Source organism: Canis aureus, chromosome 20 (genome assembly GCF_053574225.1).
Source record: "Canis aureus isolate CA01 chromosome 20, VMU_Caureus_v.1.0, whole genome shotgun sequence".
NCBI lineage: Eukaryota > Metazoa > Chordata > Mammalia > Carnivora > Canidae > Canis > Canis aureus.
The window spans coordinates 57065399-57084580 of record NC_135630.1 but is presented as its reverse complement, the minus strand read 5'-3'; the positions used below and the strand labels follow the sequence as shown (position 1 = coordinate 57084580).

Below are 19182 nucleotides of genomic sequence, written 5' to 3'. Positions count from 1 at the left end.
CGCTTAACTAGTATAAACTAATTCTACAACTACATATGTGCAAAAATATACATGCTATTAATACCTAATAGTATAAAATAATAATTAAGTCACAGAACAGAGAGCCTGGGTGATTTGGCTGATGAATCGTCTGACTTGGGCTTTGGTCATGATCTCTGTTATTTTACTAATAACAAATCCACAAATAATCTGGGTCTAAAACTCCTTGTTAATTAAAGTGTAATGAGGGGCACTAATTAGAGTGTAAGAAGAGTGCTGAGCCAGGTGCGGGGCTTGATCCCATGACCCAAGAGAGAGATCCTATCTCTATTGCCTAAAAGAAGAATGGATGTTTAAGTGACTGAGCCACTCTAGTGCCCCACAAAGGAGATGCTTAAGCCAATGATGAGAATCAAGTATTTTCGAACAAGGTCCAATTTAGAGGGAAAAGGAAGGCTTTACTTAACCTTCACGGGGAGAAGGGGGTTCTATAACTCTATTATTAACTATCAAAGAATGTGAGAAAAAATTATTTTAATCACTAAAATACTATCTTGGATTATTTAAAAAACACCATCATGGAGGCTTTTATTTTTTCATCTTTTACATAACTTCTATTTCCCATTTTAGCCTTTTCTGAAAAACCATGAGAAGTACTATTTACTGATTTTTTTTCCTGATTTTTTTTCTTAAACAGAAACAATAAAACCTACTTGATCAAGGTCCTATGAAGTCCAATCCATTCTACCCAAAACAAACTTTGCCCACTGTAACATTTAGTTGGGAGATTAAAATCACTAACTGCCACACTGTGCTTTCCCAACTTGGACCTCCTTCCATGAAAGTTGCAGGACTGTCTTCAGATTTCCTCACTACCCTAAGCAAAACTGAAAAATGTGCTTTTATACTTGTTTAGATTACTCTCATGGTTCCCTTTTCTTCAAGCTTTTCTCTCTTCCTGGCATCTCCTTCATCCCCATGCACAGTGCTCTTCCATTCATCAATCAACCCTGACAGGCCAAACCAGCAAAGTGTCATAACAAGTGTTTGTATCTGCCTTTAACATCCAGGATTTCCTTTTCTATTGACAACAACCATCCTCCATCCTGCAATTTATCCATCACACACACACAAAACAAATGAAAAAAGGAATTCTTTACTCCCATTGTTGATTCTATCATCAGCCACATTTGAACAGAAATGTATTTGTTTAATGTGTATCAGTATTTGCATCTTAGAATGATAAGCTATGACTGAAAAACTATACCAGAGTTAAACAGGCACACTCTAGAGCTAGAGGGCCTGGTTCAAATTCTGACTCTTCCACTTGCTAGCTGCATTACTTTGACTCTTTATGAAATATTTCTTTAAAAGGGGAGTAAGAACACTGGCTGCCTTGTAAGATTCCTTTAAGGCATAACTGACTTTATACATGTAAAACACGAACAGGACCTGGGCATGGCAATCAGTAAATGCTATTTTACTATGCCTTTTACCCGTAACTGTGGAAAGAAAAGTTTAGTCTTCAATTAAAACTGTCAGGAAATATGCATGTAAAAAATATTTTTATAGGTAGGGTAGACAGCCCATTAAATTGTATTACGGAGTAAGATGGGAAGGAAATTTAGTCTTTTAAGGTAGATAGGAAGACATACAAAATGCTAAAAGGTGCCAACTCTCAGGGCAGTGCGGTGTCACTGAAGAATCTTCCATGGAGATACTAGCTGCTAGGTGAATATGCTGAAAGCCTGTTTCTGGTAACCCCTATTAACAAAACCAGGTGTGCTGGGTTACATCACAGTATCTTCTTTGTGTGGCCCCACAGGAGAGTTCTAAACACTTCAGTGCCAGGAAACCTGTACTGAAATATGCACCTTAAAGCCAATCTTACTTTTCTGCTTTTGTCTATTAATTGCATCATGCCTAAAATATGTACTATTACACATCAGACTTAACCTCTTACTGTAGTGTCTTTGTTTTCTTCTCAATTTCTTTAACCATGCTCTTTATGATGTATTTTACTCAGTAACTCCAATTTTTTAATAGTGGGAATAAATAAATACATAAAGGCCCAAAAGGCACTCTCTTTGTACTCCGACTTCTTTTTCATCTCTCTAGTCAGACCACCAAATGATTATTTTGCTTTTCCCCCCAAACACCTGGTATTACTTTAACACTTTCTGACTTTTGGATTTCCTCCTCTTTCCTGTATTCATAGCTACCCAGGTACTGCTCTACCATTTCAGCCTTCACACCCACACTAACAGCTTTACCCAAGAATAGGAGGCTCAGCATAATCCTGAGAAGTGAGGAAGATCCTTAGAGCCAGCTGATCTGAACGTGAGTTGCCGTCAGGGTCTAGCCTGGCTCACTATCCCTGTTATCATGCCTTCAAATCATCCCAGTGTGGAATCTAGCTTCACCTGGAATGTGTTCTCCACAAATCTGATACACTCTATTTCTGTATTCATGGCACTGTTTTTTTCTAATATTTATTTTCGTAAATGTGTGATTCATTTCATCACATGCTCAATTCACCTATTAATATACACCCAATAACATTTTTACAAAAAGTGATGTTCTTAGAATGCATCCTTTTTCAAACCAAGGAGTTTTACTGTATAAACAAAGCAATACTCTTCATTTGGGATCTTTTCCAATGCTTGCCAATCAAAACATGTCTGTCCCACCAGTGTAAAGGGTCAATTATCATCATTTTTGTTAATGAGAATAGCAACGGCCATTGCAAGGATAGTGAGACTTAAGTTAGATATTAGGCCAGCATCTATCTCACTCCTGCTGAAAACCCAGTGGAATATATTGGTCCACTTTACGTTGAATAAGTTTCTTCTTTTCCCAATGTTGATTTGACAATGGTCAGCTTTATCAGACTGAGGAAGCCACCCTCACGCGTACTGACATGTTACAGTATTATACAGGCAAAGATCGGCACTTTCCCAAGGCTTTATTATCTTTGTTGCCGATACAAACAGCAGTCAACCTCCTTTCAGTAAGTTCCTCTCCCTGCCTGGCAGATAACAAGGAGGCTACTTCCTACCTATCTGTCCTCCTAAACTCTCCTTTCTTTCAGCCAAGAAGCAGGGTGAGATGGTCTGCTGATCTGTGTTTGTAGGTGTGTAATGCAGTGAGAAGAGGAAGAGACCTTTCAAAAAAAAGATAAGGAGTCCTAGTTTCAAGAACCATTTAGGGGAATTCAAAACTAGATACAAATTAACTTCAGAACACTTCGAAAACAATATTGAAACAGTATCTCAAGTTCCTTCATGTTCTAAAATTCTGAGATAATTAATGTCAACTGTGTAATATTATAAATTTTTTTAAAGATTTATTTATTTATTCATTCAGAGAGAGCGAAGAGAGAGGCAGAGACACAGGCAGAGGGAGAAGCAGGCTCCACACAGGAAGCCCGATGCGGGACTCGATCTCGGGTCTCCAGGATCACACCCCGGGCTGCAGGCGGCGCTAAACCGCTGCGCCACCGGGGCTGCCCTATAATATTATATTAAATAAAAGGGGTAATGGAAGGTCAAAATAAGGAACTTATTACAATGTAATCAAAGTCATATCCTCAAGGAGAAAAATTTGGGTTCTGAATTTGATGAAGTTCTTAAATTCCAAGAGGAATGAAGGAATTATAACATCTGGGTTGAGGTACCCAAAGTAAACTTGTTTTAACAGTAAGTAAAAATGGAGGCAGCATCTTATACAGGTGTCATCCAACTGACCAGTGTGGAGAATTAGCCAAATGAGGAACACTTTGGAGTATCTTACGTCATCAAAAACTCTATGCCTCCAAGATGCTTCCAACTTGAAAAGAATACCCCAATGTTTCAGATTTAAAGAAGTTCCTCAGACTACCAGCACAGGCCACTATGGAGAACTAGTACTGAAAGAGATGGGAAGAAACAATGGTGCCTCATCCATACCAAGACTGGAATCACTCTACTCCCAACTCCTGGCATATATGAGTTTTGTCCTAAAATGACAATGTTGTAAATAAAAAGCTCACTTTTCATTTCCAACTTGGATCCACAAAGCTCCTCATTTTCACTGTACATATCAATTTTGTTACTTTTGATTCTGTGTACAATTCTGTTATTTTAATTCCTACAAGATCAGTATCTCAAAAATGTCATAGTGTGTATACTTTTATCTTCAATCACCCAATGATTCACTCATTTATTTATTCAGCAAATATTAAACTGCATACACCCACATGCTAGGTACGACTGGGCAGTGAAATTAAAAGGAAAAATATGTCCCTACTCTCAATGACTGCTATAGCCTAGTGAGACAACAAAGGGCAGACAATCACAACCAAAGGTGGTTAATGCCACAATGACAGTGTGCACGTGACATGGGGGGGCTTGAGGTAAACAGTGCCAAGAATTTTGCTTTGAGAAGGCTGTTTTATGTAATCCTGGAGATGAGACAGAGAACAAGTTATATGCTAACAAGAGAGGACAGAAGTAAAGAGGTATGTGAAAGCGTGAAGGTATGAGAAAATATGGCATAAGTCAGAGTGCTGCAAGGAGCTCATTATTTCATAGCTGAAAGTGCGAAGGCTTAGAGGAATTGGAAAAAAAAATTGTATTGAGGCTGTATTCTAGGACTGCATGGTGAATGAGGTGAAACTGTGCTGCTGAGGATCCTACCATCTAGAGAAGGAAACAGACCATTACTTCCAACAGACTCAGTAAGGTTGGTGGTCCTAGTGGAAGAACCCACAGAGAACCACAGCTGGATAGGCACAAAGAAGGGCCTTAAAGTACAACACTAAAATTTTATCTGATAGACAACAGAGAAGCTTTGAACAACTCTAAATGGACAATAATCACATTAGCAGCAGTGTAGACCAATAAAGAAGCTTCTGCCAAAGCCCAGGCAAACAATGTGATGGACCTGTACTAGTCCACCCTACTGTGGCAATTCTACGTCTTTTTCTAGCCAGGCAAATAGGGATACTTTGAAATCTATTATGTAAAGAACAAAAGGAAAAAGCCAGAGCAATATTTTCTGGAATTCTTATACTTAAGGACTCAAGAAAGAAGTTATGTCACAAAATATTTAAAAGACTTGCCTTGAGGGGTGCCTAGCTAGCTCAGTCAGAAGAGCATGTGACCTTTGAATACAGGTTTGTGAATTTAAATTCCACATTGGGTATAGAGATTACTAAATATAAATAAACATTTTTTAAAAAAAGCTCTTCCTTGAAAAAAAATCTCTATGATAACATGAATTTAAGTTTTAGCAGAGACAAGTTTAAGGCCAGTAATAGGCACACAGGTAATGAAATGCGGAATATCAATTTGATAAAAAATTAATAGGCATTGAAAACAACAATCACAGACTATAGTAAAATCTGAGAAACTTAAAATGTACATAGAAAAAACAATACTTGTATGTACAGAATACTGTGTATAGTATGTAGAATAGCTACTTTGACTAAAAGAAAAAAATGAAAGTTAAAATGTTATTTTTATTCTATCTTCCACAGTTACACAATGAAATTAAATTTAAAAGCCAACATAAGATTAATGTTTTTTGTATCTAATGGGTCTGACCCAGGTGGGTTACACCCAATTTCTTCCTTCTTGGTTTTCTAGAGTGGTTTTTACATATGCTCCTGATGTCTAGCTACACTGTTACTAAAAATACAAAGACAACAACGACAGACACTTTGGCTTGAAAAATCCTTAAAATTCCTATTGCGAACAGCTATCTCCTTCCCGATACAAAGACAAAGCAAATTCAGGAAGATAAAGGGCTCAAAGTCAAAGAACAAAGAGGGGAAAAAAAAAACACATAAATAATTTCTGCATCGTATTTCTCTCAAAATTCAAAGAATCTCTGGAAAATGGTTCTGATATCTAAGAGCCTTTTAAAAGTCATTTAAAAACAATTCAGTCAACACACATGCCATTTATTGTGCGTCTATAAGCCATGAGCTTTCATCTAAAGACACAAAGAGAAAATAAAACATAAGTCTCTGCCCCAGGAGCTCATAGTTTAAAAGGAGAAAGAGAACGGTTAATAAAGTACGGTGAGTCCTCTAATAGAGGTATATACAACGAAAACAAGATAAGTAAAAATCAGAGGTCAAATGAACAAGGTTAGGATAAGCTTCTTAGGGGAGTTTTAGGTCTTAAATGAGTTATAGGACAGGAAAGAGGACTTGAATAGCACATGCAAGGAAGTCTGAAACGTGAAACAACCAGGCAAATGTGAGTAATTTACCTTAGTTTCTATACTAAAGAGAGTGAGGGGAAGAACAACTGGAAATGAGGTTAATGGAGTAGACAGGAAAAAAAAAAATCACAAAGGGTCTTGTGTTCAGACTAGAGATTTTGGCTGTTATGAATTCTGTCAAATCTAAACTGTCATCAGTTACAAGGTGCATCATGACTTTATATGTACTCTAAGAAAGAAAAAAAAACACTTCTGCTGGAGTCTATTAAGTTTAATAGAATATTCCTGCATAAAGATACACTACTAAGTGGTAACAACTCAGCTTAAGATAAGAAATAAACCAACTATGCAGAAAGAACAGTAGGGAACTTCATTTCTCAACTGTATGTGAAAGGTGGAGGGGGAAATCTCCCCCTGAGAACTTCAACTCTAGGTAGGTCTAAAGCTACCAGTACAGACTAAAAACAAGTAAACAACAAACACTTTAAAGTGGTCTCCTGTTGGAAGTATCCCTAGGTGCTTAGCAAAAATAAGTTTTCTTTAGATAAAATAGACCTGAATTCAGGACAACAGCAATTTAATATGCAATCTTATTCCAAAGACGATCAATAAAAAACGTGCATCTTAGAACTGATAGAAAAGTCAGTCTTAAATCTAGAAAGGTTTCATAATTACATGGGGAACTTTTTAAAAATACTTATTGTCAGGCCACATACCTCAGAAAGGCAGACCTAAACCAGAGCCCTGGAATCTCAATTTTAACTAAGTTACCCAAGGCTTTTTCTTACACAATCAGACAAGATACCAAAACATGAGCATCTGTCTGACCCATCCTTTGAAAGCTTCTCTCCTAGACTGTAAAGAAGAGCATGATTTTAAGCCAAAGAATAATTAGATCAGATTGACAGTTCAGGAAGACCACTCTGGTGCCAGTGGACTTTGTGGAGAAGATACATTAGAAGAGGGTAAGGAAAGGCAATAGAAGAGTAGTAAATAAAATAAGACATTAGTGAAACAGTTTTAAGGCAAGAGATGGTTACTATTCAAATAGTAATAGGGAGAAAAATAAGAGAGTATCAAGGAGGCAGAAATAGAATTTTATAAAAATTAGATGTAGAGGGGTAGAATCTAATTCTAAAAAATTTCTGAAGATTCACCCGAATCAGCATCATAATAGCCTCTAGGCCTTTAAAAATAAATCTTAAATTTGAGTACAGTAATCCACCAACTTTTAGATGTATAATAATAAAATATAAGTGCTACACAAAATTCTATACTACATAAAGATCAAATGTTCCAAATGCAACTAACACTCAAAATGATTTCCAAGTTCAGATGTTAAGCACAGAGAGATTTTATTCCATAATGTTTTACATTTCTATGAATCAGTGTATATGCACTGAAAAATTAAAATCTCTTTGGGCATAAAAGAGAGAAAGGATTTTCACTGATTGATAAATTTAAATTACAAACAGAAAACAATGAATCAACAAACTTACGCTGAATATGAATGAACTGTTTTGGCTGTTTAAACTCTCCTTTGTACAAGCGATTGTAATAGTTGACGTTGCTCTCTGCCTCAGGAACTGGAATGACCATGCTCTCTTTTTTTTCTCTAAACACTTGCTGTGCTGAAATAGCTCGCTGTAAATGATGTTCCTGGAAAATGTAAAGTAGGCAACATAAGTCGTTTTAATAATGTTAATTCAATGCATAATGCTATTTAAAATTTACTTTATTTAATAACTGCAAGGTGATTTAAGAATTATAGATTCTTCAGCATAGAACTATAGAAAACATTGCCAATGATGTCTCTTAATACTTGTGCTCATCCTGTTATCATCTTAGATGTTTATAATTTTATTACGCAGAATTTTCTTTAAAGATTAAATATACATATATTCCCAAACTAGAATTTAACATATCAATTAAAAGAAAACTGATCCCTTGTTTGCTAAATTAACAGAGGTGTTTGTCAACCAGTACCAGGATACAGGAAAATATGCAAATGACAGAAAAACCATTTGTGTCACAGGTTTTAATTATCCTCTGCAATTACACACCCGAAACTTCAAAGGTAAAAAATTTTGAGTAACTCAAAAAAAAAAAAAAAAAGTTCAACAGACTGTATTACTATCACAGCAAGAAATATTTTTAAACTAAGGTTAAACAAAAGTTCCTATTAAAAATACATCCTGATTCTAGTAATTTTCATTGTCTCCACCACTTAATGCCTACTTTCTCCCTTGGCCCACAAGGGATCATTCTCAACAAAGTACTTTTACTTTGTGGAAGACAAATTAGGTCATGTCACTCCCCAATAGATCCTCTTCATATTCAGATCAAAGATTAAAATGATCATTGACTTATAAGGCCTTATTTCTCTAACCTTAGCTTCTACCTCTCCCTACCCATCCTTTATTGTAGCCACACTGCCTTTCCTTAAAGTTCCTAAATATCCAAAAAGATTGTACTTGAAATTCCCTCAAATCTCACCTTATCAGAGAGACATTCTGTAATTTACCTAAGAGATAAAAGAATACTGGCTAAGAATTTATTAGTGTCATTCTTTCAATACTATTTCAGGGCATCTAGTAGGTATCAGATACTACTCCTGTTACTGAGAATTATAAGAATGAATGAGAGACTGCTATTAAGGAATTTAGCTAGTAGAAGAGAGATACCTAATTATGCAATCATGTTTGGACTTGACAAGCATCTCTCTTCTCAATTAGTCAAACCACTGTCTAAGGAGGATAGAGAAAGATATCCAAAGAAAGATATCCAAAAGAAAGAAAGATATCCAAAGAAAATCTAAACTAAAACTTTCAGGATCAACAGAGATTTAGCAAGGCAAAAGCCAAAAAACCCCACAAAAACCAAAACCAAAAAACCACAATCGAGGCAGAGAAAAAAAATGTTCAAAATAGGCAAAAGCTCAGACACATTCAATAAAAGGCAAGCAGCTGAGATAAAAGACGGGTGGGTGCTAGCTTGATTTGAGAGTTTCTCCACTTTCAATACCAGGAAGAAGTATGTTTTTCTTCATAGGATAGGATCCCAATTTGGAGCACTAAATACACCACCCCATACAAATATTACTATCAGTTTAGAATCTTTAGTAATAAAAACTTCTGAGTTAACTAAAAAATTGCGAGAGGATCAAATACACCCACAGAGAGCATCAAGAAATTAGGAAAGCCAGGCTCTGAAAGAGCAATTGCTAGCATTATTTAAGCCTATACTCTTACTACTTGCTGACATTTCACCCTTCTGGTCAAACAAAGTGATACAATATGAAAAGCCACCTTGCATTTATATAATGTTTCATAGTTCTCAGAGTACATCCATTATCACATGCTTATTAACTCCTCAAAATCTGGGGACAATGGGTCCCTGGGTGGCGCAGCGGTTTGGCGCCTGCCTTTGGCCCAGGGCACGATCCTGGAGACCCGGGATCGAATCCCACGTCGGGCTCCCAGTGCATGGAGCCTGCTTCTCCCTCTGCCTCTGTCTCTGCCTCTCTCTCTCTCTCTCTCTGTGTGACTATCATGAATAAATAAAAAAAAAAAAATTAAAAAAAAAATCTGGGGACAAGAATAGATATTATAACATAAATGAGACTCAAGAAACAAAGGATTTGCTCTTAGTTATGGTATAAACACAGGAGGATCAAATTTCAGCACTCTGAATTGAGTGTTATTTGACTATTTCATCTTTACTAAAATGGGCTGTTAAAAACAAAAAACCAGGAAAGGGGGATCCCTGGGTGGCTCAGCGGTTTAGCGCCTGCCTTTGGCCCTGGGCGCAATCCTGGAGTCCCGGGATCGAGTCCCACATTGGGCTCCTGGCATGGAGCCTGCTTCTCCCTCCTCCTGTGTCTCTGCCTCTCTCTCTCTCTCTATCATGAGTAAATAATTTTAAAAAAATAAATAAAAGTAAAAAGCAGCCTGAAAAAAACAAAAAACAAACAAACAAAAAAAAAACAGGAAAGCCTGGGTGGCTCAGTCAGTTAAGCATCTGCCTTTGGCTCAGGTCATGGACCCAGGGTCCTGGGATGCAGCCCTGCATTAGAGGCTCCCTTCTCAGCAAGGAATCTGCTTCTCCTTCTCCCTCTATCCCTCTCCTCCACTTGGGCTCTCTTTCACTCTTTCTCAAATAAATTCTCTTAAAAATAAAATAAAATTTAAAAAATAAAAAAACATGTACTTGTAATGCTAATATTCTAGAAAAATGGGTGACAAAGAGGAAACTGAGCTAACTGGTAGCACATTTTTGATCTGAAGAGATTCTTTTGATATAATGGACTTTCTTCTAAGTACAAAACGTTTTTAGGTATTATCCAATTATTGAAATACATCTTTAATAGATGAAGACTTAATATTTTAATTTTATATGTGAGGAAATTTAAAAATAGATCATAGATGACTCTCTTCTTGTTAACACAGCTGGCAGATGACAGAGCTGCAGCCAGAAACTAAGGAGCCAGATCATGACACACTCCCCCATTTTAATTTACAGACCAAATTTAGCTCTAAAATAAATCCTCAGCTATCATTTCCCTCCCATACTATCAGAAGACTCTCAATCTAAAAATTGAGAAAAAAAAAATCAACAATGACATGACTGCTAGAGGCCTGTGCTTCATACAGTAACAAACGCCAGTGACAAACATACAAAATCCTGGAACTAGGTACCAGAGTTTTCATTTGTCTTTATTGAGGCAAAGGACTGGTAGGAATAATGATGATTCCTTGTTACATGCTGCATTACCATTAGTAAAGTTACTTGGTTTTTAAAAGTATATTAAAAACCAAGTGCTACTTGATTTCTTTTCCATTAAGAAGGCATTCTTTTGACCCACCAACTTCATTAGGAAATTCATCAAAGGCAACATACAAATGGGCAACAATGACTAAATAAAATACTTCTCACGGCATTGTTTATAACATCAAAAAAACCCATAAAGTCTAAGTGGCAATACAGAGTTAGATATATAAATCATGTTTTATACATAAAATGGAACTCTTAGGTAGTAGTAAAAAACAACATAATGCAGACCTTTCTCAACCTGAAAAGATGTTAGAATATATTTTTGAGGTAAGGGACAGGTGGGTGGATGCTGGCTTAGATGTATAAATATAACACATATAAATAACATGTATAAATATAAATGAATATAAGTGTAGAGAAGGGATCCCTGGGTGGCGCAGCGGTTTGGCGCCTGCCTTTGGCCCAGGGTGCGATCCTGGAGACCCGGGATCGAATCCCATATCAGGCTCCCGATGCATGGAGCCTGCTTCTCCCTCTGCCTGTGTCTCTGCCTCTCTCTCTCTCTGTGACTATCATAAGTAAATAAATAAAAATTTAAAAAAATAAGTGTAGAGAAAATAGACTAGAAGAATATAGAATAGAATATACCACAAAATATTTTTTAGGTGGGCCATGTATTTTTCTGTGTGTCTGCTCTCTCATATTTTCCAAATTTTCTATAATGAATCTGTATTATTTTCACAAGTTTAAAAAGTGATATAAAAGTTTTTCATCTTGGGCAGCCCCGGTGGTGCAGCGGTTTAGCGCAGCCTGAAGCCCAGGGTGTGATCCTGGGGACCCAGGATCAGGTCCCACATCGGGCTCCTTGCATGGAGCCTGCTTCTCCCTCTGCCTGTGTCTCAGCCTCTCTCTCTCTCTCTGCCTGTGTCTCTCATGAATAAATAAATAAAATCTTCAAAAAAAAAAAAAAAAGTTTTTCGTCTTAAATAGACTCACCACCAAAATACACAAAGTCACTTCCTATGACTCTTACATTCTGAAATATCCTTTTGAAACGTACTGTAGTATACCTAAATATTTTTTGGTGTTTTCCTAGATATTTACATATCTCTGTGCCTTCTGTTTTTCCTGGCAATATATGAGAAACTGTTAAAAGCAAACTAAAAGAAACTAAATAACTTATGGCTTTTAGTCATATGTAAGTACCAAGCACAACCATGCAACGTGCAGGGCAGAATTTTTTTTCTTTTGGAGATGGGTAAACTAATAAGGTTCTCTGGCCACACTGGTAGAAATCAGCAGTGCTGAAATCTGAACCCTTGTTTGTATGTCTCTTTTCCATCTTGCCAAGCTCATGCCCCAACTTGTTGGGTATCAGAATCTATCAATTAAGATAGGCTACATTAAAAAAATACACACACACACCTCAAAAATTATTTATTGGTTTTTTAAAAATTCACATGCAAAACCCCCAGTTAAAGACAGCAGACTAAATGCCTACATTTATCTACTTCACCATCTTACAATAGTAAATTTACCAATAAAGGATTAAGAAATTTATAAAGCCACAGGAACAAAGAGAATGAGAGATGAACCATCAGCACAAACAAACCAGTGTGGCAAAATTCTGGGAGATCAAAATCAAAAGATGAAGTTTTGAATCCCTGCAGAGAAGGAAAAATTAAAAACTGAGTTCATCTGTCCTGCAGAAAACAAGGTAATGGGGATTTTGAAATACTAGCTATAAACAGCCAAAATGAGACAAGCCCTTCTTTGCCTATTCCTCAAAAGCAGATCATTTTACAGAGACAGAAGAGAGCACCATAGAACTAGTAAAACTGTGAGCCACCCTTAACCTACAGAAGTGAAGATAACCTAGAAGTCTATCATTAAAATTTTTTAAGATTCAATTATATCTCTAATAATAAATTCTCTCCACTCTGCACTTCAAGAAAAACACAACAAATGAACTTAATGCCCCAAAGAAACCTTTAGAGATATGAAAACACACACACACACACACACACACACTAAGATCAGAGAAGGAAGGATTTGGGGAAAAAAATGGAAAGAACTCAGGAAAAAGGAAAAAGACAATTATCTCAGAGATGAAGACTGAAATTACTAGTAGCCAAGTGCAAATATACTCCAACAAAAACATGTCACATAAAGGTTTTTTAATGACCAAGAGAATGAAAATGACATAAAGTAAAATGAATAAAAAAAGATGTCAAGGTCAGCCCCGTGGCCCAGCGGTTTAGCGCCTCCTTCAGCCCAGGGTGTGATCCTGGAGACCAGGGATCAGGTCCCACGTCGGGCTCTCTGCGTGGAGCCTGCTTCTCCCTCTGCCTATGTCTCTGCCTCTTTCTCTCTCTGTGTCTGCCATGAATGAATAAATAAAATCTTAAAAAAAAAAAATGGCAAGATGTAAAACAAAGAAGGAATGACATTCATATAATTGGAGTCCCTGAGAAAGAGAAACAAAACAATCCAACAAAACAAATATTCAAAACAACAACCCCCCAAAATACCTGGAAATAATAGATTTGAGTCTACATATCAAAAAGAAGCCCATAAGGGAGCAAGATAGCACACAAAAAACCCACCACCACACGCACAATCTGACAATGCTCAGTGCAGTAAGGAGAAAACACTCTGCTCACAGCTTCTCTCTAGGGAAGAAAAAGAGAAAAGTAGAATGTACATCCAACATTCCAGCTTTTTGGGAAACCGCCCAAGGGACTAACTTCTGTTTCAGCTAACTCAGAGGGCTGACTGAACCAGCCAGCATTCTTTGGATGCCTACGGAACAAAAGAGAACTCAGTCTCCTTGATGCACCAAAGAAGTTATAGCACTGCAGAGAGACACCAGATGGAGCAAAAGATTACAAACTCCTGGAAAACTAGTAATACTCTTTAATTAGGGAATTACGCGCACATGTCCAGAGAAGATGCAACTCTTCCAGATTTCCCTGCTTGTGCTACTAGAAAAGGTCTTCTGGATATGAAGCCAATTCATAACTAAGAGAGGTGACTGTTTTTTAAAAACACACAAATTAGGGGCACCTAGCTGGCTCAGTCAGAAGAATGACTCTTGATCTTGGGAGTCATGGATTTGAGCCCCACCTGGGTGTCGAGATTACTAAAAAATAAGTAAGTAAATAAATAAATTTTAAAAATAAAATGCACAAATGAAAGCAAAAAACAAGATGCATGGAAACAGGGAAATGTAGCTCAAAGAAACAAATCTCCCAAAAGTAACCCTAAAGAAATGGAGACCTGTGAATTATTTAACAAAGTTTAAAATAATTATCTTTACAAAGTTCAATGTGTTACAAAAAAAAAAAAAAAAACCTAAATAGCTAACTGAAATCAAGGAAGCTGAAACATGAACAAAATGAGAACACCAAGGAAGACAAAGGAATTATCAGAAAGAACTAAGCAGAAATTCTGGAGCTGAAGAGTACAGTAACTAATTGAAAGATCCACCAAAGGGATTCAACTGCATGCTTCACCAAGCAGAGGAAAGAATTAGTGAGATCAAAGAGAAACCATTTGAAATTATTTAGTCAGAGGAACAAAAAGGAGGGAAAAATGAAGAAAACCTAAGAGATTTATATGACACTATTGACAGATCCATATAAACATTATGGAAGCCCCAGAAAGAAAAAAGAGAAAGGAGCAGAGAACTTGTTTTAAGAAATAATGGCTGAAAATTAAATATGAGGAAAGAAGTGGACATCCAAATTCAAAAAGCTCAAGTAACATCAACAAAGATAAACTCAAAAAAAAAAAAAAAAAAAAAAAAGAAAAAGAAACAAAGATAAACTCAAGGAATCCTACACTAAGACACATTGTAACCAAACTATCAACAGTCAAGGACAAAGAATCTTGAAAGTAGCAAGGGAAAAGCAAACCATCATGTATATGGGAACACTTATAAAATTATCAACAATTTCTCATCAGAAATACAAGCCAGAAAGGAGTGGGCCAATAAATTCAACGCATAGAAAGAAAAAAAAATGCCAACCAAGATACTGTATCTAGAAAACCTGTCCTTCAAAAATGACAAAGGAATAAAGACCTACCCAGATAAAAGATGAGGGAATTCATCTCTATTACACCTGTCTTATAAGAATTGCTAAAAGGAGTCCCTTCAAGTTGAAACAAAAAGACACTAGACAGCAGACAGCAACACAAAAACATTCAAAAACATAAAACTCTGGTAAACGTATACATATAGACTAATACAGAATCTTGGAATACTGTAATGGTGGAACATAAGTCATTTTTGATTCTGGTATAGAACTAAATGGTAAAGGACACCTGGGTAGCTCTGTGGTTGAGGATATGCCTTTGGCTCAGGGCATGATCCCCAGGTTCTGGGATCAAGTCCCACATCAGGCTCCCCATGGGGAGCCTGCTTCTCCCTCTGCCTAAGTCTCTGTGTAATTAATTAATTAATTAGTAACATCAATAATGTGAAACAAAGAAAGAGATGTAAACAATTTAAGCTTTTCTCTGGGACTGAGTTTACCAGTTAAAAGAGACTGTTAAATGACGTTTTCATTTGTCTCAGTATTTTATAAGTTCCCTTGTGATTTCGTTTTTGACCTGCTGGTTGTTTAAAAGAGTGATGTTTGGTTTACACATATTCGTGAATTTTACAGTTTTCCTTTTGCTGATTTCTAGTTTCATTCCACTGTGGTTGGAAAAGATACTTGGTATGATTTCATCCTTCTTAAATTTGATAAAAAGTTGTTTTGTGGCCTAATGTAATCTATCCTGGAGAATGTTCTGTGTGTGCTTGAGAAAATGTATTCTGCTGTTTTGTTTTTTTTTAAGATTTTATTTATTTATTCATGAGAGACACACACAGAGAGAGGCAGAGACAGGCAGAGGGAGAAGCAGGCTCCATGCAGAGAGCCCGACAAGGAACTCCATCCTGAGTCTCCAGGATCAGGCCCTGGGCTGACGGCGGTACTAAACCACTGAGCCACCCGGGCTGCCCATATTCTGCTATTGTTGGGTGGAATGTTCTGTATATGTCAACCTCTTGCCAAATTATCGAGAAGGAAAAACTTCCATATTCATTTAACAAAACCAGTATTACCCTGATACCAGGATCAGACAAATACTACAAGGAGGGATGGGGAAAAATGGATTAAGGTGGTCAAAAAGTACAAACTTCCAGTTACAATTTTAATATGTTCTGAGGATCTAACATACAGCATGGTGGCTATAGTTAAAAATACTATACGGTATACTTAAAAATTGCTGAGAGTAACTCTTAAATGTTCTCCAAAAAAGTTCACAGATTTTAACAATAACAGCCCTACTATAAGATCGACAATCCCACTTTTATGCACATACCCCAAAGAACTGAAAACAGGATTTAGAAGATTTGCATATCCATGTTCTCCACAACAACCAGTGATGGAAGGAATCCAAATGCTTATTGACAAATGAAGGTATAAACAAAATGCGGTATATACATATAATGGAATATTATTAGTCAGCCTTAAAATGAAGGCAATTGTGACATATGCTCTAACATAGATGAACCTTGAGAGTTATGCTAAGTGAAATAAGCCAGTCCTGGTCACAAAAAGACAAATCCTTTGTGATTTCACTTATAGGATACCTAAAGTAGTCAAATTCTTTATTTTTTTCAAAGAATTTACTTTTAAGTAATCTCTACACCCAATGTGAGGCTTTAACTCACAACCCTGAGATCACGACTTGCATGTTCTACTGACTAAGCCAACCAGGTGCCCTCTAAAGTAGTCGAATTCTTAAAAATAGAGAGTAGAGTGGTGGTTGTCAGGGACTATGTGAGGAGGAAAAAAACTGTTGTTCAGTGGGTAGAGTTGCAATGTTCTAAGATGAAAAAGTGCTAAATATCTGTGGCATAATACTGTGCATAGTTAAAAAACTATTGTACCCTTAAAAATGGCTCAGGTAGCAAACTTTAGGTTATGAAGTCTTCACTACAGCAATAAACAAAAAGCTTATCAAGTACCTGGCAAAAGTAATCCAAAACAACAACCAATTCTGACACATTCCTGAATAAAACTATTTCAAAAATAATGAAAAAATCTTCAGTAATGAAAAATCTTCAATCTTAATCACTACAAATAAATGATCATAATAAAATAATAGTACTGATTATTATAAATTAATGTTATTACAATAAATGAAATGGCAAGAAAACCACTAAAATCAGACTTCAAAAACATCAGTGCAAAACATCAATGAAGCAACATTTTCAGAAACCTCAATGAATGAAAAATATGAGCCAAGGATTTTACAGTCAGCTAAAATGGTCTTAAAGTGAATTTAGTTTTAAAAATATATTTTATTTAAGCCACATCTACTCACCTACAACATTATATCTCAACAATCAATTCAAAAATGTATGGCTATACTTTACATTTTCCTCCCATATCAGGTCTACAAAATCTAGTGTGTATTTTACATGCATGGAACATATAAATTCAGACTAGCCATATTTCAAGCGCTTAAAAGCCACCAGTGACTACTAGCTACATATTGGATAGTATGGTCCATCTTCACCTTGGCTTCATCCAACCAAGAGATAACTGGTAAACTCTAGTAAAAATTTATACCCACACACCCACAAATCTCTCAAAGATGGGAAGAGAATTAAAGACTAATATACATTCTGTATGTTAGTAAATTGAACACCAATAAAAAATAAATTAACTTAAAAAAATAAAAATAAAAATAAAGACTAATATACAAACATCTCCAAAAAAGTGGAAATAATGCAACTAAGAATGGAAGAAAAAATACAAACCTTCTCAAATATAAAATATAATCTTTTAAAGTAAGAGCAAAAAGAGAGGGCCACCTGGTGGCTCAGTCATTTAAGTGGCCAATGATATCAGTTCATATCAATAAATATCAATGAACTTATCTATAAAAACTAAAAAAATTTCAACTTGTCTGAATTATAAAATGAAAAAATTTTCAACTGGTCTCATAACCCAAGACTCAACTATACAGTGCGTATAAAAGAAACACACACACAAAAATGTGGTTCAGAAAAAGTAAAATTAAAGGAATGAATGCAAGTTTATCAGGTAATGGAAGACAGTAAGAAAAATGAGCAGATCCTAATTATCAGACATGTAGAGTGTAAGTCAAAGAGCATTAAGCATGACCCAAAAACCACAATCACAATAAAGGCTTTTAATACCCACATATCATTCATGCATGTCTGTATCTATAGGTTTTGGACATCCTAAATGTATTTAACAAGTTATCTATGCATCAAATAAAACAACCTTTTTATAAAGCAAAGCTACAACATATGCAAGGACTGATTAAAGACACACTAATAGTATTAACTAACTTTAACACATGACTCGCAGCATAAGGTAAGTGAACAAAGAACAGCATGGGCCCAAGCATGGACCTAATTTAGTAAGACAGATCTTATAGCTATATATAAAACTTTATACCCAATGCTCCTTCTTCTCAAATACACAAGCAACTTTGATAAACATGATCATTTATCAGTTAACTAAGAATTTTAAAAAATAGGGTATTATGAAGAGTAGAATAGACAAGGAAAGAAACAATTCTTTGAGCATATCTCTTGTACGGTTCTGAATTTTAAAACCATGTTAATGTTTAACATGCTCTAAAAAATAATTAAAATCAACAAGAATGTGAGGAGAAACCAAAATAGTGCACAAGGAGAAACAAATAAATCTCACTTATTAGAAATGAATATTCATATAGCCACAATGAAGAGAACAGGAAACAAATTTTAAGTTCCTTTGGAACATAATGATTTGAAGCTCATCTGTAAAACTTAGATAATACGCACTTCAAAGAAGTTTTGTAATGATTATTTAAGTTAAAAACGTGTTCACAATAGTTCATGGCACATCTAAGAGCTTCTTTTTATTAAAACACATCACAGAGGTGCAATATTCAAAATACTGGAATTTTAAAAACAGGATAAAAAAATTTAGGAATTTTGACAATTAAAATGCTTTTTTCAACACCCATTCATAACATAAAATTCCCTGAAAGAAATGTCCCCAATCTGGGATGCCTGGGTGGCTCAGTGGTTGAGCGTCTGCCTTTGACTCAGGGCGTGATCTCGGGGTCCAGGATCGAGTTCTGCATCAGGTTCCTTGCGGGGAGACTGCTTCTCCCTCTGCCCGAGTCTCGGCCTCTCCCTCT

The 19182-nt window shown here is 36.1% G+C and overlaps 1 protein-coding gene across 8 annotated transcripts in view; it reads right to left on the bottom strand.

Moving 5' to 3' along the window:
* The window catches only part of EPC2 (enhancer of polycomb 2), a 127547-nt gene that overhangs the window by 59254 nt on the left and 49111 nt on the right, over positions 1-19182 (bottom strand). For 7 of the 8 annotated variants that reach the window (XR_013359413.1, XR_013359412.1, XM_077861649.1 and 4 more), the window contains exon 2: positions 7689-7848. The exons of the other annotated variant lie outside the window; for it this stretch is intronic. Coding sequence is in view for 5 of the 7 variants with exons in the window: in XM_077861646.1 (XP_077717772.1) it covers positions 7689-7848 (160 nt within the window). In the remaining 2 variants the exon portion in view is untranslated. The remainder of the gene's footprint in view (positions 1-7688; positions 7849-19182) is intronic. 8 annotated transcript variants of the gene reach the window in all.